This window comes from Zootoca vivipara, chromosome 11, assembly GCF_963506605.1.
Source record: "Zootoca vivipara chromosome 11, rZooViv1.1, whole genome shotgun sequence".
Lineage (NCBI taxonomy): Eukaryota > Metazoa > Chordata > Lepidosauria > Squamata > Lacertidae > Zootoca > Zootoca vivipara.
In genome coordinates this window covers 17254817-17282098 of record NC_083286.1, presented here as the reverse complement: position 1 = coordinate 17282098, position 27282 = coordinate 17254817, and the positions used below count along the sequence as shown (strand labels likewise).

General features: G+C 41.0%; 1 protein-coding gene across 2 annotated transcripts in view; it reads left to right on the top strand.

The window, feature by feature from the left end:
• The first annotated feature begins 24737 nt into the window (after positions 1 to 24737).
• The window catches only part of SNX2 (sorting nexin 2), a 31262-nt gene continuing 28717 nt past the window's right edge, over positions 24738 to 27282 (top strand). Inside the window, exon 1 of one of the 2 annotated variants that reach the window (XM_035099882.2) lies at positions 24738 to 24977. In XM_035099882.2, coding sequence (XP_034955773.1) covers positions 24810 to 24977 — 168 coding nt within the window. In that variant the 5' untranslated portion in view covers positions 24738 to 24809. The remainder of the gene's footprint in view (positions 24978 to 27282) is intronic. The other variant, XM_035099883.2, reaches the window with a different exon arrangement.

Sequence of the window (27282 nt, the reverse complement as noted above, 5' to 3'; positions counted from 1 at the left end):
ATAAATTTAACTTGCAGAACACATTGTGGTGAAGGTATGTTTATTGCAGACCATTTTCTCATGCATACATAGTAAGTTACACACCTTGAATGCATTCTAGCCCATTTGCTTTCAGGCTCTCTAGCTCGAGAGAACCTTTTCCAAATCAACATCTGTCAAAGAAGTCCTGCATGACTGCAAATAAGAAACCTATGCATTGCAGAAGTTTCTAGAGAATGTTCATGCTGGGTGTTGTTCTCCTCACAAACTGGGAGTCACATTTAGGTCACATCCAGGACGGGCCCAAAAAATTTTGCTGCCTGAGGCAGAGAGAAATGTCACCATCTCATGCCCAGTTGAGATGCATAATATAGAAGGCCACACACGTTCTTTTAAGTCTGAGAAAGAAAATCCCACAAATGCCTCTCTCCCTGCATGTAATGAAACTACAAATGAATAAATACAAATTTGCTGACCTTTCATGACACCTCAAATCAGCCGCCTCACTGTGCCCAACTGATTACATCCAACACTTCCCTCATTGGGAGTAGGGAAGTTATCAGAGAAACTTGTCCACCATTACTTTTCGTTTCACTGAAGAAACCCATGATCAATTTCCATGAAATCCCAGTGTTCACCAGGCCAGGGTCTGAAACCCACATTGGATTGTCGCCACCATCCTTTCCCGCCGGGTTAGGGATATCACAGAAGTTCATTCCAGTCCCGTTTTTGCTGAGAACCCTCATTTGCCTCATTGAACCAGTCCTTGGAACAAACCATCGATCTGCCATTTAGCCTGCGGAGCTACAAAACTTTTTGAGGGATATCAGATATTGATTTTAGCGTAGTGCCTAAATTTTTAATCATAATCTTAAACTTTTCTTTTTGAATTGTTAATATTTGTCCTTGTGAGCTGTGAATATTGTTATATTATTTGTGGCTTATACGAGTCTGCTGTTTTATTTGATTTATTTTGTTGTGTTGTGTTTTATGATGGGCGTCAAGCCAAATAAACATCTTTTGTTTGTTTGTTTTCGAGGGATGGTTCAGTCATTGCATTTTTAGAATACTTGATCGTGCTGGTTTCGGATTTTTCCCGTCAGCTTCGCCAGTTCTGCAAAGTCCACCATCTTCACTAGCCACTCTTCTTTCGTTGGTACTTCTTGTTGTTTCCATTTTTGGGCTAAAAGGATTATTGTCGCTAAACAGTCTTTTATCTGTTTTTGGAATCTCTTCGCCTACTATACCCAGTAAAAAGGCTTCTGGTTTTTTTTTAACAAAAGTGTTTTTAAACATTTTCTTTAACTCATTAATTCCATAAATCGCTGCTCAGTCTCCGGCCCCCATGCCTCAGACACACACTCATCAGATTCCTGTCAGTCCTGACACAAAGTGAACTGAAGGCTTGTTTTCTCTGCTTTCTTTATTTTTCTTGTTTTAACAGCATCTCTACCATGCAGGGTATAAACGCTCTTAAAATGGCTCAGGACCGCACATTGCGTTCTGCGTAGTTTTATGCACAAATGGCCATGTACAACAAAATGGCTGCCCCTTACAATATCACAGTCCTCACAAAACATGCATCCGTGTGAGGTGATAAATTTACAGTATAATGGTGCAGTAAATGCCTATAGATGGTGCTCATAAATGCCTATAGGGTGAAGACACAATATTGCCAAGTTTAAATTCTAGCGTCTTACGCCAAATGACATCAGTTACTTACAATCTCCTCCTTCATTCTCCTTGGGAACGGTTAGGCTTATCTGCTTATGATAGCTTCCCTGGCAAACTTGAAAGAAATCTATCTATTTGGATTAAAAGGGAAAGTTCCTGAGGTAAATGTAAATGATTGCTGCTATCAGTGTTATATTTATTGATTTCTCTGGGACTTATAACGAAGAGAGACAGCTCTCGTCAAAACAGGTGCATCTTATGAGATTTCTCTGGCTTTGGAATGATTCATTGGGTGAATGAGCTACCAAAAGGAAAATCAACACAAATAATTCTACATGGAAGAGAAAAATAGCAAATAGGGTGGAGCTTGGAAAGATACACTGGGCTTAAGCCATATCAGCAAGTAAATTCCTTTCACTGCCTTGTACAAAGGAAACTTTTGGTGGGGGGGGGGGGTTCCCCACTCGAAAATGTTGATATCATACTGAAACATGAGGGGGGATTTTAAAAAAATGATTTAGCTTTTTCTTCCCAACTGCATTTTAGTATTTTTATTTCAGAAACCCCAAAGAGATTGGCAATGGGCATAGCTGCCAAGTTTTCCCTTTTCTCGCGAGGAAGCCTATTCAGCATAAGGGAAAATCCCTTTTAAAAAGGGATAACTTGGCAGCTATGGCAATGGGATATAATAGGATTGTAAATATTCTCAGTGCCGTGCTCTGTTAGAATCTTCTGCCAGCTAGAGCATGAACCTGGAGCAGATCAGTGGCAATCATTCTATTCTATAAATCCTATACTGTTTGGCAGTGAAATCTATATATGTGCTTCAACTGATAGTGGGGGGGGGGGCGGAATTTTGTGCACAAACACTTGGAACCAGCCAGGCACTTTGCATTAGTTGCCTTAAATTCTGTGAAAGAAAAATCAAAATTATACAGCCAAGATCTGTTTGTTACAGGAGTATTAGGCAAATAATAGTAATAATCTTAATTTATGCAGTCATGGTTGTCGATATTTTATTATTGGAAGGAGTACATTGGTAGAGTATAGTTTATCGTTTGCTTTAGCTGCCATACACACAAAATCAAACTCCATTCATGTTCTCCATTTTATGCTTTAGGCTAGAGCTTTATAATCTATAATCTACTACAGTAGGCAATCATTCTGAAAGGTGAGACATAGCTTAATCCTCCCTACAGCTCATCCTTTCACTCTTTATATGGTTCAGTAATTTTAGATGTTACAGATAATGTCCAAAATCTGGTGAATATTGACCATCTTCCCAACTGAATTTCACAAGGACCTGAGAGCTCAGCAATACACTAGTGAATGTTGACAGTCATCCAAATGGGATTGTCAGCATTCATTGGTGTAAGACGCCCCAAACAGGAAATATATGTATTTGGGCATCCCTGAAAATTCATCTGTTTTTATTGTGAATGCAGGTTTGTAGGTAAGCCACATGTTTTGCATGGGAAAAAAACTATCTCCCTGCCCCCATATCACCCCAAAATCTCGTAAGCTGCTGCCAGTCAGTGTAGACTAGGGCTCGGCAATATATCAATATATTGTCCAAAACCGGTTTGATGTGTATATCGTGATATTGGTTTCATAGTTTTTGACCTGGCAATGTATCACAAATCATGATGTATGTTAGGGCTGGGAGATATATTGTCCAAAACTGGCTTCAAGTCTATATCAGTATATTGGTTTCATCATTTTTGACTTGGCAATACAGTATATTGTGAATCATAATATATGGGGGGGGGGGCTATGCAAAAATCACAAAGTGGGGGGAAACCCACATTGTTTTGCCTCCACATAATTATGCCTCTACATAATTCCATCCTTATTTTAGACACTGTGATATATCAGTATATTGTGGTGTTTAGCTGGTGATATATTGAGATGTTGAAAACCAGACATTGCCCAGCCCTAGTGTAGACCAGGGGATCTTTTTCCTCTCAGATGCTCACCCCAGTGTCTGCAATACTGGGCTAGGTGTACCAATAGCCTGATTAGATATAAGTCAGCTTCCTGTGTTCTTAAATATGCGCACATTCCACTTGAAATATTTAATTAACTGTGACTTCAATGTACTAAATATGTGGCTTGGAGGAAGATTGCTTTGTTTAGTGAACTGCAGAGAGCTGTGTCTAGGAATACACACACACACCTCAACACACAAACATTCTCTCTCTCTCTTTTGCTCTTTCTCCTTTACATGAAAACCTCTCTCTTTGAGATGAAATCATTGGAAAGTTCCCTGAGCTGAAGTGAGCATCCTCAGGAGACCATGCAAGAGACCTAGACTTGCAGCGCGCTATTGATCAGAGAGATGAACAAGCTCCAGTAACAAATCCTACGGAAAGCTCACCACTTTTTCTGAAGACCTTTTCAAACCCCACTCTAATCACTGGGTAGAAAGCAGTAAATTAAAGCAGCAGGTTCAAGCTTTGGAAAGCTTTAACAGGCAGGGTGCAGCAGGAAAACACACAGGAGGTTGAGTTATTGTATTTTGTAACCTTCCACGTTTCCCTGCAAGCAATAAATTATGGAGGTGAACGTAAATAAGAATTAAATATCAGAAGTGTCTTTCTTCTTCTGTCCTTTTGATTATACCACTATTTTATTTATGGCTCCCATAAGAAAACCAAACTTCCATTATGTGCTATTTCTTCTGTAAATTGTTAAAAGAATCACAAAAATGAAATACTTCACAGCAGGTTTTTCCTCTATTGCTGTTTTGCCCACAATACTGCTTCTCCCTCCCCATTTTGGAAGCTTGTAATTTTCCCCCTCTGATGATAGAGAAGACAATATCTTATTATGGTTTACCTTGCTGTCAAAAAGCATGCCGTTGTCCTCTTAAAAATCAAAAGTCAAAGCTGCAATCTCTTGACTGAGGCATTTGACTGTGGCGGAAACATAATAAAATGTTCTTGTTCCTCCAGGAACTCAAAGAAACATTTTCAGAGCCTCAGTATATAGAACATTACCTTTTAAAAGAGGAGGGTTTTTTTGGGGGGGGGGTGTGACACTGACTGCTTTCAGTTGACCAGAGGAACAATAAAGTCTACCATCATTTGTATAATGCTTATACGCCTGAATTTATTCTGATGAAATTGCTATAAGGGTCCATCCGGACTTCAGTCACTTTAGAAAAGGAAACAAGGATGCTGGCTCCCCACTCTGATTTTACTGCGAATTGGAGAGCCTCAATGGAAGCTGGCAAGGGATTTGATCAGCTTCCATTGGGGAGGCTGAATAGGCAGTGGCAGTGACGGGAAAGCAGCCTGAGCAGGAGGGTGCAGTTTTGTTCCCTGGAACCAGCCTCCCCAACAAAGCATGTGTTTGCAATGTTGATATTCTCACACAAGGTGAGAGAATCTCTTGAGTAAACATGGTGGTGCATTGTCTTTAAAAACATGGCTGGATGGTGGGATAACTTGTTGGGACATGTTCATGTCTTCTGCCCAGTTCTGAACCTCATGCCCTGCTCCTGAACTCCTGAATTGTGACCCCTGAGCACTATGTTTGCTGCTGAGCCTGTACTATTACTTGTCTGAATAAAGATCTTTCTTGCTTCCAAGCAAGAACCTCTATCTGTGTGTGATGGGTGGAAGACTATACAGTCGTACCTTGGTTGTCGAACGCCTTGCGACTCAAACGTTTTGGCTCCCAAACGCCACAAAGCTGGAAGTCAATGTTCTAGTTTGCAAACATTTTTTGGAACCCGAATGTCTGACGCTTCTTCTGCGGCTTCCAACTAAGTGCAGGAAGCTCCTGCAGCCAATCAGAAGCTGTGTCTTGGTTTTCAAATGTTTTCAGAAGTCGAATGGACTTCTGGAATGGATTCTGTTCAAGAACCAAGGCATAATTGATGGGTACAGCCACACTAAAGGATCACTTTCTTGCAAGTTCAGAAAAAACATTAAGTAGCACTTGTAAATGATTACTGTATTTATTTCATTTGTGAATTGCTTCCTATGAAGCATCTCAGAGTGATTTCATAATATAGTACCAAAAAATTAAGCACAATTCCCAACAAATTCTTTCCTCTTCTGATATTATCAAATACTGTAATTGTGTCTGCCCTTGAAGCATATAGACTCTGCCTTTCTACTTTTTGCAGTTGTTCCGGGCTTCTCTTTCTAATTACCAAATCCCTGCCTCCACCTGATTCCCAACACCAGGCATCCCCAAACTGCAGCCCTCCAGATGTTTTGGCCTACAACTCCCATGATCCCTAGCTAACAGGACCAGTGATTGGGGAAGTTGGAAATTGTAGTCCAAAACATCTGGAGGGCCGAAGTTTGGGGATGCCTGCCCAACACAGTGGCTAGGATTGTGGACCCTCATCCACCCCAGTTTTTAAGAACCATCAGTGCTAAGCCACATCCTGTAACTTGCAGATAACTTTCACAGACATCAACAGCTATCATGCAGTACAGGGGGGGGGGGACAGATATATTTCTGCCCATTAAAAAATGTCATTGAGAAGACCATATCTGACATAAGCACATTTTGTTGGAAAAAAAAATTTCATTGATGCTCCTATTTTTTTTAAAAAAAAATCTGCAAAGTCTATCAGCATTTGTTGAAATTTTGTAATAAATGTCGTTAGCTGCTTTTCTGCTGCAAAGTGATTTGTACTTTCATTATTACAAAATTTCAGTAAATGCTGATAGACTTTGCAGATTAAAATAAAATAAGCATCCATGAAAACTGTGTTTTTTTAACAAAATGTGCTTATGTCAGAAATGCTCTTTTTATTGGCTTTTTTAATGGGCAGAAATGTATTAGGTTTTTTTCCTTGTACTGCATGATAGCTGTTGATGTTTGTGAAAGTTATCTGCTTTTGTTATTATGAGAAGCCAGTGTGGTGTAGTGCAGGCATCCCCAAACTGCGGCCCTCCAGATGTTTTGGCCTACAACTCCCATGATCCCTAGCTAACAGGACCAGTGGTCAGGGAAGATGGGAATTGTAGTCCAAAACATCTGGAGGGCTGAAGTTTGGGGATGCTTGGTGTAGTGGTTAAGAGCGGTAGTCTCATAATCTGGTGACCCGGGTTCGAGTCTCCACTCCTCCACATGCAGCTGCTGGGTGATCTTGGGCTAGTCACAGTTCTCTGAAGCCTCTCAGCCCCACTCACCTCACAGAGTGTTTGTTGTGGGGGAGGAAGGGAAAGGAGAATGTTAGCTGCTTTGAGACTCCTGCGGGTAGGGATAAAGCAGGATATCAAATCCAAACTCTTCTTAAATCTGTAGGTGCAATATGTTACTATTAAATCTGTAGGTGCAACATGTTGGGGGCAGCGAGTGAGAATGAAAAGGAAAAAGCAAAAATTCTGTTCTCTGGTCAAAAATTTCAAATAATATTATCTCTTGGCATCTAAGTCAAGCAGAGCACGTCGACATACTTTTTCCAAGAGTGAACTGCGATCAGAAAGTGAGTGTTAAGTAATGCCCGTGTTTTCATTTTTGCCATCACTTTGAGTTTGGTCTTAAATATTACTTGTTCAGATGTCACATATTGATACAGAGTATATATGTCAGCATTTGGACAGGAACTAATTGGATTCATATCTCTGATATGTTTTCAAATTGCTGGGTCACATCTGGGTCTCCTGCTATAAATTCTTCACCACTGGTCTAAGTAAAAGGAATGTGACAGATTTAATACCTGGAATAAGTTATTAACTGCAAGAATGCATAAAACAGCATCCTGTTGAAAACAGAGAAGTCTGTGTTGCCTCATTTTTAATTTTAGGAAGAATTTCTTTGAGGATATTAGTGCTTGGATCAAGCTATGGTGGATTTAAAGCCAAGTAAAGAATGGTGAATTATATGAACTCACAGCATTTTGTATTGGGTTATATACAGTACTTTTACCATTTAAGCACAACACTAAGGTGGAGGGCACTCGCATAGTGTTCAGAGGAGAATAAAGATCAGGAACAATCCACTTATATATTCCATTAGGCAAAGAGAAGAAATATCTATTGGAGGTTTAAACATTCTAGAAACATGTGAACTTCACATGAGCACCCGTGATCTCAACAGAATGAAATCACGCTTAAATCCCATTTGATTCTGGGTTGGACTGTTTTTCCTGTGTTCTGTATAGATTTTGTGTTGACTGTATTTATGGCCTTGTTTCCTTTCTGGTGAAATTTATGGGGGTGCTTCTCATCTATAAAGCACTCAATGACTCAGGTGCTGGAGGTGCAATTTAAGGATGCCCTCCCTACAATTAGAATCACGTAAGATTGTTCTTGAGGGGAACCTTAATTTCCGGCCAGTTCATTGTTTGTAAGCACTGAACAACTATTGTTTAAAAACGCTTGAAGCTGAAATACTAAGTGCACACTTATCTGGGAAGAAGTAGATATACCTAGGATTAAAGCTGGTGTCAAGATTGGATGGCCAGGCATCTGCTGAGGTCTCAGACTCATTGTGGGATAGTATCTTGTCCCTAAACGGAAGGTGATAAAAAACAAAAGAACTTTAAAAATATTGTAAACCATTCCAATACAGATGCAGACTGGGAAAGATCTCAACTTAAAAGGCTTGTTGAATGAAAATGATGTAGGGGGATTGATGCACCAACAATATCACTAAAACGTGTCTATGCATGTGTGAGTATGACAGTTGCGACCGCGCCGTCCACCAGTTCGCAGTTGGCGTTTGACAAAAGTAGGTGTGTTTTTAGCGCAGCCAACAACAAAAAATTACACGAAATGTAAAAGTATTCCAACGCTGTTTTATGTCGTTTAGTTAAGATTTTAAAAGACCAAAGGATTACATGAAATTTTTAAATAAGTTCAGTGGTTTTATTAGCTTTCTGAAAATGTCAGTTGGGGCACTTTGATACACTAAGACACATTGATACGTATGAAAGTGCCCCGCTAGTGTACAATAGTGCCCCAATATACATGTTTGCATGAAATTTCTAAACTGATTTCCTACTCATGGAATTTGAAAAGAAAAAAACTGTTGATTACTACGTGGCCAAAGTCATTTCTAAATATAATATGACCGCTTATCAAGTGTCATATCTCAGGAAAAAAACCAGGATCTTGAATGTTTGTCTTCCCCATTGTAGAAGATGACGCAAGCGTTGATTTCAAGAGTGTTGTTTTGCAGTTGCCAAAACCAAATTTCTCAAAGGGCACATCTCGAACGTCATCTCTTTATACTTTTTCTTTTGACTTCAGTAGATATAATGTGCAATAGAAGCTAAATGTTAAGTAATTATCTTATTTTTTATAAGCATTTTGTTTAAATTACTATTTTTTGACTAATTTTTGACTACCTATATACAGTGGTACCTCGGGTTACGAACACGATCCGTTCCAGGTCGCAGTTCGTAACCCGAAAAGTTCGTAACCCGAAAAGGGCCCGAACCGCCGTTTTGCGCATGCACAAAGGTGCGCGGCGCTTCCGCGCACCTGCACGCAGCGAAAATACTTCCGGGTTTCCAAAGTTCGTAACCCGGGTTGTTCGTAACCCGAGGTGTTCGCAACCCAAGGTACGACTGTACTTTTCTAAGTTTTTCCAAAGTTTTTTTTAAATGGATAGGTGTTTGAGGAAAGATTAATATAAGTTTTGATGTTTTGTTAACAAAAACCTGCCATAAAGTCTATGATATGTGTGAAAGTTTTGATACGTAATTTAGATTTTAAATAACAAATTGTAAGTCTGATTATGATCTCTCAAAATAAAAATTCTTTCTGAATTATTCTTTGTAAATAATTACCATTCTCATACAATTTACACTTTGTATCAAAGTGCCCCATCTACTGTATCAAAGTACCCCATAGGTGGGGGCAGAATGATACAAAAAACCCTTTTTTTTTACTTAAGTCATTATATTCTCATTATCCTCTAACTTTAATGGTTCTTTTGATTGCTATTATAATATTGATTAGTTGTGCCATGCATAAAGCATATATATATATATATTGACTCATTTTGGTACATAAAAAATGAGATTGAATTTTTCTGCATCAATCTGTCCCACTTCCCCCTATAAGAACAGGTACAAATATCTGTTGGAAATGTAAAGAAAAAGAAGGCACCTTTTATCATATGTGGTGGACATGTAAGGTAATAAAAGCATTCTGGGAAATGATATATAATGAACTGAAAAAAATGTTTGAAATAACTTTTAAAAAAACCTAGAGACTTTTTTATTAGGAATTGTAGGTGCTGATATTCCAAGGGAGCAGAAAAGACTTTTTATGTATGTGAGGACAGCTGTACAGATGTTGTTAGCCCAGAGATGGATGGCAAATTAAGTTGATGGACTATGCCGAAATGGCAAAATTGATTGGAAAGATCAGGAACGAGGAAGACCAAAACTTTAATAAGTAATGGGGAAAATTTATAATTTACCTTGAAGACCACTGTAAGCAGTTGAAAACATTGGCAGGATTGCAATAACACTTGTAATGTAACGAGAACTATGTATACAATGGAGTTATAAAAACTTGGATTAATAAAACAAAGTTGCAGTAGAAAGGGTTTAACAACAGAACCCACAGAGGGGAGGGTGGGAAGTCCAGAGATTCATGGGAATCTTGTAAATTCAGATGTGTTGTGGTATGATTTATAAATTCAAATATGTAAAACCAAATAATTTTTAAAAATAAAAATAAAAGACTTGTTGAAGGTCTTCAGACAGCACTGAACTATATAATGTCATCAATACAAGAAGCTAATTTGGCTGAAGCTCAGAGTAGAGCATATGTTGTTGTGGTTGTGGTTGTGGTTGTGGTTGTTGTGGTTGTGATTCTATGGCACCATTTCGTAGCTAAGCACTATCTAAAGCCAAGCTATTTTTATAGCTGATAAACCTGTGGTGCTTTTCAACAGTGATGTTCTCTCTGACACTTAACAGAAACAACTGTTAAGCCAAAGATAAAAAAGGTCAGAACAAGAGCACAGTAATTATATTTCCAGTGAAAACAGTTATTTGCAGTCATAGACCCAAAGCAGCAACTTTTTTTAAAAAAAAAAAAAGTTGAAATTTGTTGGCCCACAAAATGCATATTGTTAATAAACAGGTAAATGTTCCTGTTAGAGAAGTTTTAGAGCAACTTTGAAATGGACCCAGAATGATGATACAGAATGTGTGAGTAAGGCATACATTCCCTTGCTTTGCTTCTTGCAAGAAAAGGCAAACAATTTCAAGCAAAAATTCTTATTTTTGCCCTACAATGGAAGAATGCATATTTGGCCCTTAGAGAGAGGTCACCTGACTTCCTGCTTCACATGAAACCAGAAGATGGGCATAATAATGGTGAAATTCTCTGTCACCATTAAATGGAAACACACCAGGGTCACCCAAAATAATTAAGACCCAGCTTCCTCCAAACAAAAAGATCTATGTTAGGCTATAAAAGGGTTGGTTTAACACTTAATGTTGTCTAGACTACCACCATTGGTTTGTGTTTGGGAGGCTGAATTTGAAAGGTTGTGTTTTTCAAAACTGTAGGGAATAAGGTATTACTAGCAAACAAAAAGCAGAGTAGAAAATGTATACTAAGCTAACTAACTATGAATGGAAAGCCTAAATTTTAATCTTTAAAATAGCATAGCTTTGAGGCAGATGGAATCTGGATTTCTTTTCATATCCATTTGATGTATTGGAGGTGATTTTCATGATGTCATACTGAAAGCTAAATAAACTGTGTAGAAAGTTAACAAGCTGTGGTGGCAAGCAGTCTGTGTGGGATTATAGACGAGCTAATTTGATCAATTACTTTTCTTACCAGAAGTCTGTGGATGAGACAGAAGCCAGGGTATCCACTTTGGCAGATGAAGAATCAGCAGAGTCAACACATACCAAGAAGGTAATGAACGGTCTTTCAAACTTCATTTTTCACCCAGGGAGGAGAAGACAAGTCATCCAAGTTATGGTTGCTCAGAACAGCCGGAAAGATAACTATAAATAAATAAATAAATAAATAGACGAGTGCTAATTGTTTAAAAACCAAGAGAAATCATCAAGTTTATCCCCATTCTCCTCTCTTCATACTGTGCTGAAATTTCATTATGGTGTCAAATACGCTCAAAATTTTAAAATCCCAAACAACTTCTTCCTTTGTAATTTACAGTAAATTTTAAAAAATGCCATTTTAATTGCCACCAATGCCTCCTCAACAGCAGCCTCTTGGCCAGGCAACCCCAAACTCGGCCCTCCAGATGTTTTGGGACTACAGTTCCCATCATCCCTGACCACTGGTCCTGTTGGCTAGGGATGATGGGAGTTGTAGTCCCAAAACATCTGGAGGGCCGGGTTTGGGGGTGCCTGCTCTTGGCAAATAAGATGCATTGCTTGTCTCCCCCACCCCATCCTTTTTTCCTATGATCACTAATCCCTTATTCCCTGGCCAGGGGTGTCGCCATTTTATAGTTCGACTCCGGGACCAAAATGTCCTGATCCCAGAGACTGACATTCAGATGCCTTTGATCCTGAGAGTAGCATACAGTACAGTCATCCTGACTCATGGCCATTCCTTTGGATTTGGGCTGGTTAGGATGCTCTCTAGGCTGGGTCAAATAGTGGGATTGGGTGGATTTTGGTACCTTTATATTACCCTGGATCTAGCAAAATGTTAGCTTGGCCTGGCCCAAAGTCCTTTCGGGGCTGGCATATGTGGTTGTGGTTGTGATTCTATGGCACCATTTCGTAGCTAAGCACTATCTAAAGCCGAGCTATTTTTATAGCTGATAAACCTGTGGTTTATCAAATTCCCATTTTCAAATTCCCATGTGACTGGACACCCACATGAGAGAATACTTCATGTAAAAACACGATGTCCAAGCAGTTTAAGACTAATGTCCCCCTTTTATGTGTGATGCACTTCGTGAAGCATTAGTCATAGAATCATAGAGTTGGAAGGAACTCTGGAATCATCTAGTTCAACCCCCTGGAATGCGGGAATATGCAGCTGTCCCTTACAGGGATCAATCCTGCAACCTTGGCGTCATCAATCAGCACCACACTCTAACCAATTGACCTATCAATGTACGTTCAAAGCAGAGAGACTCTTAAATGAGCCAACCATTCTAACATTCAAAGTTCGGGCCAATCTCGTACCCAAATTCTTTAGCCAGAGATTTTTTTGGGGGGGCAGTTCTTGAATTAACATCACGCCCACATGGTGTCCTGGAAGAATTTTAACTTCAACAAAAGCAGGCCTCGGTTGCATCATGCAGCTTTCATAGTGTTTTGCGCCCAGTTGCCATCACATCATGCCGTTTCTGAAGGGAGTTTTGTTCTGTACAGCAAATCCTTCAGTTCAGCAACCACATTGATTGGTGTTGTATAGGTTTTAATCTGCATTTGAGAAATAAAGGTGGTCTTGTTAGACACCCTATTATTCTTCCCTTCTTCGTTCACATCACCTGCTGTTGCTTTGGCTAGGTGAAATGTAGCTCAAATAAGTGCCTTTTCATGCCTTCAGCCTTCAGCAAGTAGGCTGCCACATGGAATTCCTCACAATAGGTGGCCATCAGGTACGCAGCAGAGCTTATTAAGATACTGCTGAGTTTATCCCCTGTTGTCAGAACAAGGAACAGCTCAGCATCAGAATCAGCCCCTCAGTAATGAGCCATTTCTGGGTTGTCACAGACTTTGAAGCATTGAATTCTAACTTGAAGCTATTCACCATAGGCACGCAGGCAGGCAGGCAGGAGCTTTCTGCCAGTACTCTCATATCATCCATCGTGTGGATTCTTTCATAAAAAGGTTTTAATTGTATCAGCACCATCTACCTGCATGGAAAAGGGGTGATAATGGTGTCAGCTTCTCCTTGACAGGGAAGAGAAAATTCAATAAATACAGATACCATTCTCAGAATTCACTGAACGGTGCTACTGTGGATAGCTTTGGGGGGGGGGGGTTTCCTCCTGAATATAAGAACTGAAAAAATGCTAATAGTCAGCTGTAGCTGAGGGTGATACTTATCATAATTATAAGCATTACTATTATTTAAAAGGATAAGCATCAGAGTGGTGAAGTTCCTACTACTGCATGCTTTGCCATGCCCATAGTAAAGGTAAAGGGACCCTTGACCATTAGGTCCAGTCACAGACGACTCTGGGGTTGCGGCGCTCATCTTGCTTTACTGGCTGAGGGAGCCGGCGTACAGTTTCGGGTCATGTGGCCAGCATGACTAAGCCGCTTCTGGCGAACCAGAGCAGCGCATGGAAACACCGTTTACCTTCCCGCCGGAGCACTACCTATTTATCTATTTGCACTTTGACGTGCTTTCGAACTGCTAGATTGGCAGGAGCTGGGACCGAACAACGGGAGCTCACCCCGTCGCGGGGATTTGAACCGCCAACCTTCTGATCAGCATGCCCAAGAGGCTCAGTGGTTTAACCCACAGCGCCACCCATGTCCCTTTTTCTTTTAAGTTGTGTTGCTACAAAATTTGGGGTGTGTTTATCTGTTCAGGGTAGTCCAGCAGTAAGCCAGCATCAGTCCTTTCTAATAAGAGTAGTTCAGTAACAGGTGAGAAAATATAAATTTGGTCTTCCATTTGTTCCAGCCATAAAAGAAAATTTTAATAGTCATGATAGGGTTTCTAAGGAGGCAAGAGGTAACTGAAAAGGATAACTTTGGGTAATAATGAGGAGTTCCACTGAGTTCCACTCCCATTTCCAGCTGCCTCCTCACCTCTCCAAAGGATCTATAGAAAGGGCATTGCGGGGAGAAACTGGGAACAACCATCTCCTCTGCTTCTAGTGGAACATCATGGAACTTCCCCAAGAGCAAATAAGGAACCAACCCACGGTCATCACCCCCATTGTAAAATCAAAAGCAAATAAAGGATGTGAAAACCAAGAGATTGTTGGTGCCCAATATCCATTTATTTTATTTTATATTCCTTACTGAAAAATAAAAAGTACAAAATTACAAGTGCACAGAGTAAGATAACAAGAAATAGTACCCATGTACAACAACAACAACAGATATTGTGAACATTACAAAAAACGGGGTTGTTATTGTAGTTAACCAGACCTTAGCCTAACCTAATATGGTATTTTAAAAAATGAATTCGAATTTGCCCATGACAAGTCTACGTAGTCTCCCATGTTTTCAGTGGGACTTGGGATCCCATCCCTCTTGAAGAAAATGGAGGTTGCCCAGAAGCAATGCTTGCCAGTCGGCATTCAGCATTGCTTGTTGATTCTCACGCCTGCTTTTTCTGTCCAGAAAAGATGGCAACATGAGGTCCACATGCAAATTAAATGATGCAACTAGCTGCTGCTACCTCTCACATAATTACTGTGCTGTGACAAGATACATTCCAGACATGGCTACTTTCAACCAGGTTTATTCTGTTCCCAGTGCATAGAAAACAAGAGAATGCCTTACTTGGCTCAAAGCCATTGCACTCATGTTCAGAAGAGAAAGGGGTGTGTGGGCAGGGGCAGAGATCCTGCTTGCCAACACCAACCCCCGAAATTCTAACTGCTTACTATAATCACACATCATTTATTGCATATGAAGGCAGACCAAAACAGGCAGGAGGCAATGACCTGGCAATTTATTTCACTCTGCCGTGACTCCAGGTACTTGAGGTCAGAAAGCTCAAGTTCTTATCTGCATTCAGACTAGCATAGACTTATTTCTATGGATTTTATAAAGACTAATTAGGGGAAATTCCTCAACTGAATAAGGGGTCTATGTACTGCATAAGGGATTGTAATGGTACCATTTAGAGGCTGTAGTTTGAATCTGGAGTGGACCCCAGAAAGATTTATTTATCTATTTCATTATCTACTCCTTTGTCAATCACTCATAGCCAAGTAAGATTGTCTTCCATAAACACGGTCTTAACAGTGAGTCCGCAAGTGACTGTGGAGGCCAATTCTGGATCCACACGTCCTTCCACAGTGGGGACATAGGTTTCCGGGTGGAAGTTGATCACAGTGAGGATTTGCCAAATGTGCCTTCCTCTTAGCTCGTTTCTCTTTTTCGTCCTGAGTTCGAGCGTCTTCAAGGCCCATGACACCTTTGGTAAAGACTGTTCTCCAATTGGAGTGCTCGCAGGCAAGGGTTTCCCAGTTGTTGGCATTTATACTACTTTTTTTTTTTAGATTTTAGGAGTGTTGGCACTCCTTCTGGTCACTCAGTCACTCATTGCTCAGAAGTCTATAAACTAACTTCTCATAAAAATATTCCCTATTGGTATTTGTTCGAAGCCCACAATAATGTGTGAAAAGGTTCCTGCTTACTTCTGTCTGATGTAAAATGCATCCTGGTGGCTACTGCAGGCCAGATGTTGAAGCAGCAAATGTCTCTTGCAGGTTGTCCAGTGTTTCCCTATTTCAGCTTTCCCCAACCTGGTGCCCTTGGGATGTAACTCCCATCAGCCCAAGTCAGCTCTGCTGGCGTGAACTTCTGGGATCTGTAGTCTGAAACATCTGGAATATGCCAAGTTGCTGATGCCTGCTCTTCTTGTTCTTTAAAGGTCGTTGAGAGATGCAGCCAGAAATATTTAGCCACGATACGATGAAATATTTTGACTTTTTCAATTCACAAAGGGTGAGATGTTAAATCCTGCAAGTTCCTGAGCACCATTAAAAACAAAAATAAAAAAGGAGTTGCAACGATGCAGTCGTCCTCCCTCAGACAGGCAAGCTAAAAAATAATTCCATCCCCACTAATTGCTAACATGTAATCAAATACGTGAAGGGTGCTGTTGAGAGCATGGAGGGGAGTAAAGGGAGGCTGCTGCTTCTAATAATCCCTCCTCGCTTTTTCTGTAAGATGTAGATGAACACTCCTAAGGAGCCTTGCTGATTAAGAATGATGAAGGTCCATCTGCTTTAGGGCATAACCAGATAGGAAATATAAGCACAGGAGAACACAGATATGTAACTGACACATACTCACTCCCACCCACCCCTACACAATATTTGCCGATCCTTTCCATGAAAAAAGTCCCTAGCCCATTTCCCCTTGAATGTTGGGGTGCATGGTCATTGTCAAACTACTGAATACTACAACACTGAGACTGAGGGGGGAGCTGACAGACAATGCACTGGGCTGGATGTAAGTAATAAGGAAAGCAGGAGCAGGGCAAACTAAGATTGGTGGGACATTGGTATATTAATATTTACACAAAAGGAACAATCTTCACTGATCCCTACATTGAAGCTGGGTGTGGTTATATATAGCTGGGAATGGAGGAGATTTTCTTTTTCTTTTTGGAATTAATATACATATATATATATATAGTTTTTATTAAGTTTTCAATTTTACATCTCAAAAGAAACATCTTTCATTACGCCATACATCCAGTGACTTCGCTCCTTCCCCTTCCATGGTTCATTTACACTAGCAGCCAAAATTGTGGAAACCTTTTGGGGAAAGCGTATTTTCGAGGTTTGATGGCTCATAACACCTGGCTGGTTCTCTAAACGCTCATGCTCACTGGTTATATGCAAATGAAGGAAAGCTACTGCATAGCAACCTAAGCAAGTTGTGCTTCCTTTTTCTGGTTATTTGGCTATAACCTTTGACAGAATATAGATAATTGAACAAACTTTGTTGCATTACATTCTTTATTAAATGATCCTTCCATTGATATATAATTTTATGGCATTACTCCAAGAAAGTGATGTTAGGAGCCATCAAACGTCAGAAATACACTTTTTTCCCCAAAAGGTTTACACAATGTTGGCCACTAGTGTAGTTTATCCACCATTCCTGCATATTTTGCTATAAGAATCTAATTCAGTTCTCCTAGCTTACATCACTCAAATATTTATTATACTGTTGATTTACGTTAATGCTGCCAGCATTTTCAGCTGTGATTTACCATATACTCAGCGAAAGTTTTCCACTCCTCTTTAAATACCTGTTCTTGTTGCTCTCTTATTCTATTCATTAGACTAGCTAGTTCTGCATAGTTTATCATCTTAAATTGTCAATCTTCCTTTCTTGGGACTTCTCTCACTTTCCATTTTTGAGCTAACCAAAGCTGAGCCACTTTCTTGCGAACATAAATAAGTTTTTCTGGCACCTGGGGACCTCTGTCTGAACAATTACTAAGAGAAATACCTCTGGTCTATTTTTTAAACATTTTTTCATCTCATTATAAATCATTCCCAATATTATCTAACCTTTTTACATGCCCACCACATATGAAAAAAAGTTCTTTCCATTTCTTTACATTTCCAACACTTTATACATTTTAGCCAATCTACTCGGGGTTGAATACCATCTATGAATCATTTTCATTTAATTCTCTTTCAGTGTGTGGCAGGCAGTGAATTTCAAGTCATTCTTCCAAAGTTTCTCCCAAAGGTTTAGTTCTATATTGTGCCCTTTGTCCATTGCCTAGTGTATCATTGAAGCTTTAACCAGCTCATCCTTTCCCATTCCAATAAAAATTCATACATTTTAGACATTGTCTTTTCCTTATTCTGTAATAACGCTCTTTCAGATTGTGAACTTTGGTCCGAAAACCCATTTTTCTTATCTAGTTTAAACATATGTAGTTGGTGATACTGTAACCAATCCGTAATTTGGCTCCTTAATTCTTCCATTGCTTTCAATCTAGGTTTACTCCCCAACAAGTTCAACAGATCTCTATAAGTTGCCCACTGGGAAATGGGAGAGATTTTCAGCTCAGTGCTCATTTAAAGGTAAACCTACCAAATCCACATTTTCCAAAACAATCAAAGTGAAACACAGGTATGCTCCAAAATTCGTACATCTCTGAATTTTGCAATGCAGTTCTTTGGTCAAATAATGTGTATTGAAATCAAATACAAGGTAAGATTCATATACTAGGATAAAGTGTGGAAATGTGTGTGTGTGTAACTGAGTGAGATCCCTAATTATGAGTTTGCCGTAAGAGCACTCTTACACATATGGTCCTTTCCCCTAGGCTGTGTACACACATTTTATTCTATAATCAGTGAAGACTGAATATTTGCTTTTCCCTATGTAGTCTACACACATTCTAGAGCAGAGGTCTGCAAACCTTTTCAGCAGGGTCCACTGTCCCTCAAACCTTGTGGGGGGGGCGTACTATATTTTGGGGAGGGGGGGAATGAACGAATTCCTATGCTCCACAAATAACCCAGAAATGCATTTTAAATAAAAGGCGCACATTCTACTCATGTAAAAACATGCTGATTCCCGGACCGTCTGCGGGCCAGATTTAGAAGGCGATTGGGCTGGATCCAGCCCCCGGGCCTTAGTTTGCCTGCCCATGATCTAGATCTACCACATTTTGGGGGGAGCCTTGAAAAGTGCTTCTTGAAAAACTGGTTTGCTTCCAAAAAAAGAAAAGCTGATTACAGACTGATTACATTTGAAAGCAGATTAAAACAGATGCAGGAAGTCCTGGTACAGAGGGTGTGTATCCTAATGGCATTGTGGGTGTGCATTTACCAAGATTGCAATTAGCACTTCCTTCTTCATTCACCTGGGGATGTGTGCAGGGAGGAAAATGGGTGGGTAATTTAATCACAGGGAGGGGTTTTCAAATGGTATCAAGTAGCCACACCCATCTTTGTAGGGGGCAGGGTCTAGAATAAATCTAATTTGAAAGCAGCATGTTGGTGGGTGAACATGAATGATTCCAGGTTGAGAAAAACAACATTTTTTTGGCTCCAATGGGTTAGTGTGTACACAGCCCTAGACAGAACTCAGAGGAAAACCTGCTCTGTTTTTTAGCAGAAAGTAGATTTACTTGGCTACTACTACTGGAAACTGGCCTATGTACTGATTGAAAGACACTTGGGTGGAAAATACACACATATAAAAAAAAACGTTCTGAACAAAAAAATGCACTGAATTTTCCATAAGGCTCACCACCGCCATCTAGTGTCACATTGTATATTGCACTTAAAACACACTAAAAACGTTTTATTTGCAGCTGTATAGCTGAAGCCATATATCACTCTAGAAGCCACCTCCCCTCCACACAACCTTTTTGGAGGAAAGTGGCTGTTAAAGTGTGAAACAAGGTGTACAATTCCTAAAAGCGCAAAGCAGACATTTTAGCAGGGGGGGAACATGCAGGATTCTTGGGAAAGAAAATAATGAAGAAGGAAGCGTGACTGAATGATGGTATGAGAGGAGTGGAAAGGGAAAGGAAAGTATTGGAATAACAGGCTGGAACAAAGGAAGCAGAGGTATCTGAAATGGCTCTTTTTGTTATCATTATCTAAAGTCAAATAAACCTATTACATACATTCAAAGCATCCGACAGAACAGGGACCAAACTTACAACTGCAGGGAGTTTACAAAGTTGAAGCAAATATTTTATTGGCATTAACAAAAGCTGCTGTGAAAGCTTGACATGGATATTATTAAAATACAGCAAATGTTGAAAAAAATCTAGATTTTAGAGCTCTTTTATAGAGTTGATGCCAAGAGTCTCAGGTTGCGTGATACATCTTCTTTCCTGGTTTTTTTACATTGGTTATTCCGATTCTTTTGTTATGTAAAGAAAAAAAATTGGATCAATAAATACATTTTTTTAAAAAGAAATAACATTTTTGGCTGCACTTGCTTATTGATATTTTGATGTTATTCCAAGATAGAAATTGATCCTAATAGCACAAGATTCCTGTAGCTGGAACATCTAGAGGAAGTACCAGCCCACAGGGTATTGTGCTGCCTAAAACAAAGCACAAATAGTACCTCCTCTCGCCCATCCAGTACTTTATGAAAATGTATTTTATTTTTCTTTGGGTTTTTTCCCTTGCTTGCTTTAAAGCAGGCATCCCCAAACTTCGGCCCTCCAGATGTTTTGGACTACAATTCCCATCATTCCTAACCACTGGTCCTCTTAGCTAGGGATCATGGGAGTTGTAGGCCAAAACATCTGGAAGGCCGCAGTTTGGGGGTGCCTGCTTTAAAGTCCTTTTGCACCATTTGGACACTGATCCACCTCTTCCCCACCTGAAGTTAGCCACTTCACCTACTTCATGAAAGGACTAGCCTTGACTGGGGAAGGCACATTGTTTACATTTTTAAAAAATAAAATAAAATCTAATCTGTTGGATTAGAGCAGCATACAATTAGCAATGTGGTAACAAATTTTTAGAGGTACTGAAAGGAGACCAGTTTTGAAGGTATGGTAATGGAAAAAGAATTCCTCCTGCGTATTTCTCTTCTTCAATCCATGTTTTTGAGAAGGGCTGATTAACAGGAAAACCAAATTGGGGACCACAGAAATTGGTGGGTAGTGCTGGAACCATGGATGGATGGAACCAGTGCTTTTTTTTCTATTAAAAAAATGTTTGGGGTACTCTCATTTTGACTCAAGAAAACCACCATTCAATAGTTCAAATGGGGGAAAATAAATACAGTAAATGGACAAAAGTACACAGAACATGCATTGCTCATATTTAAATATTGCCCCTCAATGAGGCCAAACTTTCATCAGTAAGACACCCCACATTCACTGCTTCAAACATTAAGTGCTCGCTTCCATCTGAGACTCAGGAAACACCGGGGATAGGAAATGAGGCCACCATCGGTGGTAGCAACTGAACCGACGATTCACCATGCTATTCAACGGAACTGGTGATTCACCGTGCTAGAGAAGAAACTAATTTTTTTTACAGGTAGGTAGCCGTGTTGGTCTGAGTCGAAACAAAATTTTAAAAAAATCCTTTAGTAGCACCTTAAAGACCAACTTAGTTGGTCTTTAAGGTGCTACTGAAGGAATTTTTTAATTTTTTTTAGTTTCTTCTTCTGTTAGATTCTCAAAATGTTTAGGGGTATGCATACCCCTGCGTACCCCCAGAAAATAACACTGGATGGAACCACCTCTTTTCTCACCTGTCTACCTGTGCAACACCTTCTTTCTCCACCTGCTTTCTTTCCTCCTCTCCCCACCCCTCAAAGCTGGTGCCTGGGTGGGGTGGACAACGGCATGGAAGCACTTGCTCTGAGCCAAGTTTTGGAAGATGGGAGGATGTGTGGTCATCAACGGTGCATTTATCTTCAATCGTTACCACTCTTTCCTCTTCAGGTACAGAGTCCTAATTCTGGTGGGGCGACTTCTTGCAAATAAACCTTCCCTGACGGGGCAGTGGAACGAAGATGCTGCCCTCTTCTCCCCTGAAACTTCCAAAACCACCACACAGCCCCCTTTTATGAACAAGTCCAGATTTCCTTTCATTGCATCTGAATGCAGCAAAAAGCTTGGCTGTTTGATTTCCAGCTGATACACAAGGGGCAGATCCTGTGCCATTAAAAAAAAGTCAAGGACACACACATACTCCAATTTTGAGGCAGTTTCAGCTTGAGCCAAGCCACAGTGGTTTCAAGATACAAAAAAGACATAGCAATACTATGAGATACACCTATCCCTCACTTTCTGAGGTTTTACCGCCTAAACATTTCCCATGAAAAGGATTGGCCTTAGTGGCTAATAAATGGCATTTTTATTAATTGGACTGCAGCCCAATAAGGAGCCTGAGGTCTGCAAGCAAAAAATTCCAGCTTCAATCCCTGTAAACATGGTGCTAGTGAAAAACCCTGCCTGAAACCTCAGAGAGCTGCTGCCAGTCAGTGGAGACCAGCGTTTCCTAAACTTGGGTCTCTGGCTGTTTTCGAACTACAGTCCCATCATCATTATTATTATTATTATTATTTATTGAATTAGTAGTACAGTTATCCCAAGTATTACTATTATTATTATTTATTGAATTTATATACCGCCCTATAACCGCAGGTCTCAGGGCAGTTCACAGAATAAATTCAGAATATAAAACCACAAAATACATAAACAAAATAAAAACAACAACCCAATAACACACACACACACACCCAAAAATCCACCACAGTTTAAAAGAGCATAGGATGTCAAACAAATAAACCAAAGGCCTGGTTAAAAAGGAACGTTTTTGCCCGGTGCCTAAAAGAGTATAATGAAGGCGCCATGAAAACTTTCCTGGGGAGAGCATTCCACAGACGAGGAGCCACTGCATAGAAGGCCCTGTTCTCATGTTGCCACATTCAGACCTATCGAGGAGGAGGCACACGAAGGAGGGACTCAGAAGATAATCTCAGGGTTCAGGTAGGTTCATATATCACAGGGGGGAGACACTATGTAAAAATCGCTTAGAACATTTCTTTGCTCTCTGGCACCATCTGGTGTTGCATGTTTATAACAAATTCAAAACGTTGTTTTTTGACTAACGTAGCTGAGTCCAGAGTCTTATCTGCCTTTGCATCCTAGCAGGAAGCATAAGTTCAGAATCAGTTTCCTTTCTGGTCCTGCCTCACTGCTCCCAATTTTTCCTGGACTTCTAATCACAGTCAAGGGAAGATGTCATGACTCAGGGTTTTGTGGGCAATTGGTCTGAATACTGCAGAAAGGAGAGTGGTGCCCCTGAATAAGAAGCCGATCAAATTGCAGATAAACAGGTCCAGGGATGTTTGCACCAGGCACCTTTAAAGCTGCTTTGGGGGTGGGAAGAACTAAAAGGGATCGGGTTTTTTTTACTGTCTGGATTACCAACTGGACTGCACTTCCTGTCTTCGCAGTAAATGGCTTTGCTATCCCTTCAGTTGAAAGAAACGAGCTATATAGAATCTGTTGTGAAATGTTAAAATGCAACAAACTGTGACAGCACAAATTTTGAGACCACCGCAGAACCTGTAAATCTTTACCTAGACAGACCATTTTTACGATCTGCAGTAATTTAATTCAGCATTTTAACAAGCAAGAAAGTAGCGAAAACAAATGTGTGATTCATTGACGTACTGTCAAAAAAAAAAATCTAACAACTCACCCCTCTCTCATAAAGCATGTGGTACAATTGATTAAGAAATTACTATAGCCCTTCGCACTTCCACTGGGACCAGCCTGAGGCCTGGTATACTTCATCTGAAATGAGCAAGATCGGATAGAAGAGATTTTAGAAAGAAAAGAAACACTTCGCCAGACCTGAAAGTGTCACACATGTCCTGCACTAAAGTTTGTTAATTAGCACCCTGCTGTCTGTTAGAATCCTGTGCATTGTTTAGCCTTGGCCCTCAATAGCAATTTCTGAAAATATACTGTATAACTCTCCTGTTTTGTGAGCATGGTGTTGCAGGAAGCACGAGTGAAATCTTTGGTTCTTTCTTGTGAGAGATTTTGGGGTGACCTGGGCCCTGTTTGAAAGCCAGGGTGGACTCCTTGGCAAGAGCTAGGAAGCTGAGTATTAAAATGAGAAGTACAATATCATTAGTGCTGTATTGATGATTTTATTGTATCTTCGTGTTTTTAGTCTGCTGTACACTGCTTGGAGATATTTTATATACAAAACATTATGGATATGGTCATAAATAAATAAAACGGTGCACTTAACCTTATTAGATGGCTATAGTTTCCCTGCCTTTTTAACAAAAGTCTCTCCACAGCGTCCTGCTGGCAACACTTCCCAGTGAGAAATGGAAATGACCTCCTGAAAATTTCAGAGAAGTTCATCTCCCCCTATCCATAAAGCAGCAGAAAATCACACAGCGCCTGCTTTTTTTCCAAAGGAAAAATATTTCGGGGAAATGGGAGTATTTGTCACAGAACCTCCCAACTCCTGTTATAACAGTTCACAATGGGTCTCATTGCCTTTCAGAGAGAAGTTGGAGGGAGGGAGTGACAACACATAACTATGTATAAGATTTATCACATTGCCATCCTAAACATACTCCTATTATTTATTATTTCATAATAAGCATACACCATTTTAATTTTGAAAAGAAAATAAGAACCTCAATGCGGTTTATAAAGAGAATGAAGCAATGAAATCAACAATAACAGCAACTACTTGAAACATTAAAAAAAGAGCAGTAAAGTAAAAACAGATCAACACTTCTCTCTCCCGTCCTCCCTCCTCTCCTCTCTCCCCCTCCCTCCCCCTCTCCGCCGCTCCTCCGCCTGTCTCCCCGCCCACCAGCCCCTGACTCCGCCCACGGAGGAGGGGAGACTGACGGAAGGACCGCCTGGTTTCTCTGCCGTCACGTGACACCGGGCGGGGAGAATGAGGGAAGGGAGGCCAGGATAAAAGGGGCGGGGCAGGCAGGCAGGCCGTCACGTGACCGTCGGCAGCTGCCGGAAATCTCGCGCCTCTGCTCGCACGGGGCGGCGGGGACAGGAGGGGGGTGGGCAAAGATGGCGGCGGAAAGGGAGCCCCCTCCTCTCGGGGACGGCCGGCAGACCGAGTTCGAGGAGCTGGAGGACGGCGAGGACCTCTTCACCAGCACCGTCTCCACCCTGGAGGTAAGGCGCGCCCTTCGGAGGGAGCTGGCGGCCGCCGCTTCCTCGCCCTCGGCCAGCCCGGTAGGCATTGCTGTTGCTGCCCAGCCCCTCTGCGCCTTCCTCGCCCTCCCGCTCCGTCCCCTCAGCACAGGTGCAGCGGCCCCCCAAGGCCACCTTGACCCGGGTCCTCGCGAGCGAGGCGCTTCCGCCCACCTGCCTCCCCAAGCGCCAGGATGCTTCCTTCCACCTGCGCTTGACGTTGCGCGGGCCGCTCCCCTTCCCCATCTGGCCCTGCGCTCCTGCCCCTCCAGAGTCATCCGCACCTTCCTCTTTCTCTGCCCAGTGAAGTCTTGTCACGTCAGCTCTGAAGGCTGCGTCCCCCCCCCCCCCTTGCATTTTCTGCTCTATAAAGGCAAGCTTCTGGACCAGGGTTTCCCAAAACTTGGGTTTCCAGCTGCTTTTGGGGCTGCAACTCCCATCATTCCCCAGCTTTGCAGGACCCCCAAGGGTCAGGGATGATGGGAATGGTAGTCCCAAATACAAACCCAAGTTTGGAAAACCCTGTTAGACTGAAACCACTCACTTTAAATATGGTCATAACTCTTCGTCCCAAGAAGCTTTCATTTCACTGGTTTCAATAGTGTTGTTGGGTGGTATATATGGGCAAGGCTCCCCCCCCAGCCAGAACTCGCAGCAACTTCCGGCACCTCTCAGGTGGGCACCATTGCCATTCTAAGAGAATGAGGGAGGCGTTCATGGTGAGTTCTAGAACCTCTTTTTCTAGAAAAATAGCACTGTGAATGGACTTTGCAAAGTGTGAATGCCTGAGGCTGCAATCCTGCCCACACTTAACTGGGGTCCCACTGGCTTAAGTGGCGCTTACTTCTGAGTAGACATTTATAGAACTGTACTGAAAGACCATGTTGGTACACAATAGCTAGTAGGTGGTGAGTACCATATATGCTTATAAGCCTGTAGCCTTATTTTATTTAACTTGCATCCTGCCTCTTTTGCTTTTGTCTCCTGCATAAATATGTGCAGCACACTTGACTTCTGTCTTCAGAGCACCTTTATTTTGATAACTAGCCTATGAAGTCTAGTATTCCTCGGGAGTTGAAACCTCTGCATAGGTACAGTTCAGCTTGTTAATGTTTGTAAAGCAACGTGCTTCCTTTGATTTGTCAGCAGTAAGGGATTTCTCATTCCAGTCCTGGCCCTGTTTCCACTGTGCACTTGGTGAAAAACATACGGGGAACAATCTGTCACAAAATGAAGTGTTGCTGTTTTGTTGGACAATGCTTCCTGTCCCTGAACTTTAAGAAGGCCAGGGACAGTAAGTTTGTTTCCAGCTTATCGTGCTGTGTCAGTGATATACTGTGAGGTTGTTTTTAAAATAGCAGAGAGGCTGCTTTTGGAGAGCAGCCGAATGCTTTTAAATGTAGTATGAAAGAAATAGTTTTCAAAACTAATTATTTGTGAACCGTTTTAATCTGCACCTCAGTTACTAAGTGCTTCTCACAGCAGTTAAAAAGAGTTCTCTGTAGCATAAAACCCAACCATAAACCACAGCAGTTCAGGCACTGGTAACTTCAGTATTTGATTATTCCCATGAACTCTCTGTGGGACTTCTCTTGCTTTTGTCCTGGAAATGGAAATGGCAGATAGTGAGAGATGCTACAGTATGGCTGCTGACATGAGTAAGTCACTTTCAACATATCACACCTTCAGAGATCTGCACCGGTTTCTAATTTGTTACCAGGCCAAGTTCAATTAGTATGGGAATATACTGTAAAACTTTTAATAGCTTGGGGCCAGTTTACTTGTTGGATCACCTTATCCCACATGTGCCCACTTGACCACTTTTATCTGCAGAACTGGCACTCTTACAGGTGTCACATAATACTCATTTTGTAGTTGGAAGAAATTGATCTTTTAATATGGTGGCACCTTGCCTGTACTGTTTCGCTTAAAACATTTTTTGTTTAGGCAAGCCTATCCAAACATGCAATTCTTCTAAACCATTTAGAGATTTTACTAAAACTAAGTGGTGTATAAATTTAGTTAAATAAACACTGAAATATGAAAGGCAGCAAAACCAGAAACCATTTTGATAGCTAGTGCTAGTTGTCTAGAAGAGTAAATGTGCACATTTCCACATGTGTGGAAGTTCTGCCTTTGGAACCTACTCTCTTGTTCTAGATGAATCATCTAGAAGTAGCTTTTTATTGGAGCAACGCTACAAACTGAGAGTGAAACAACAGCTGGAATTGAGGCTAATGTCGATCTCTGCAATGGAATATAATCAATGCACTCCTGGTGCTGATAAAAGGCTCTGACTTAGAGGGCATTAAGATGAAAGTACTATTAATATGTGGTCGATTTCATA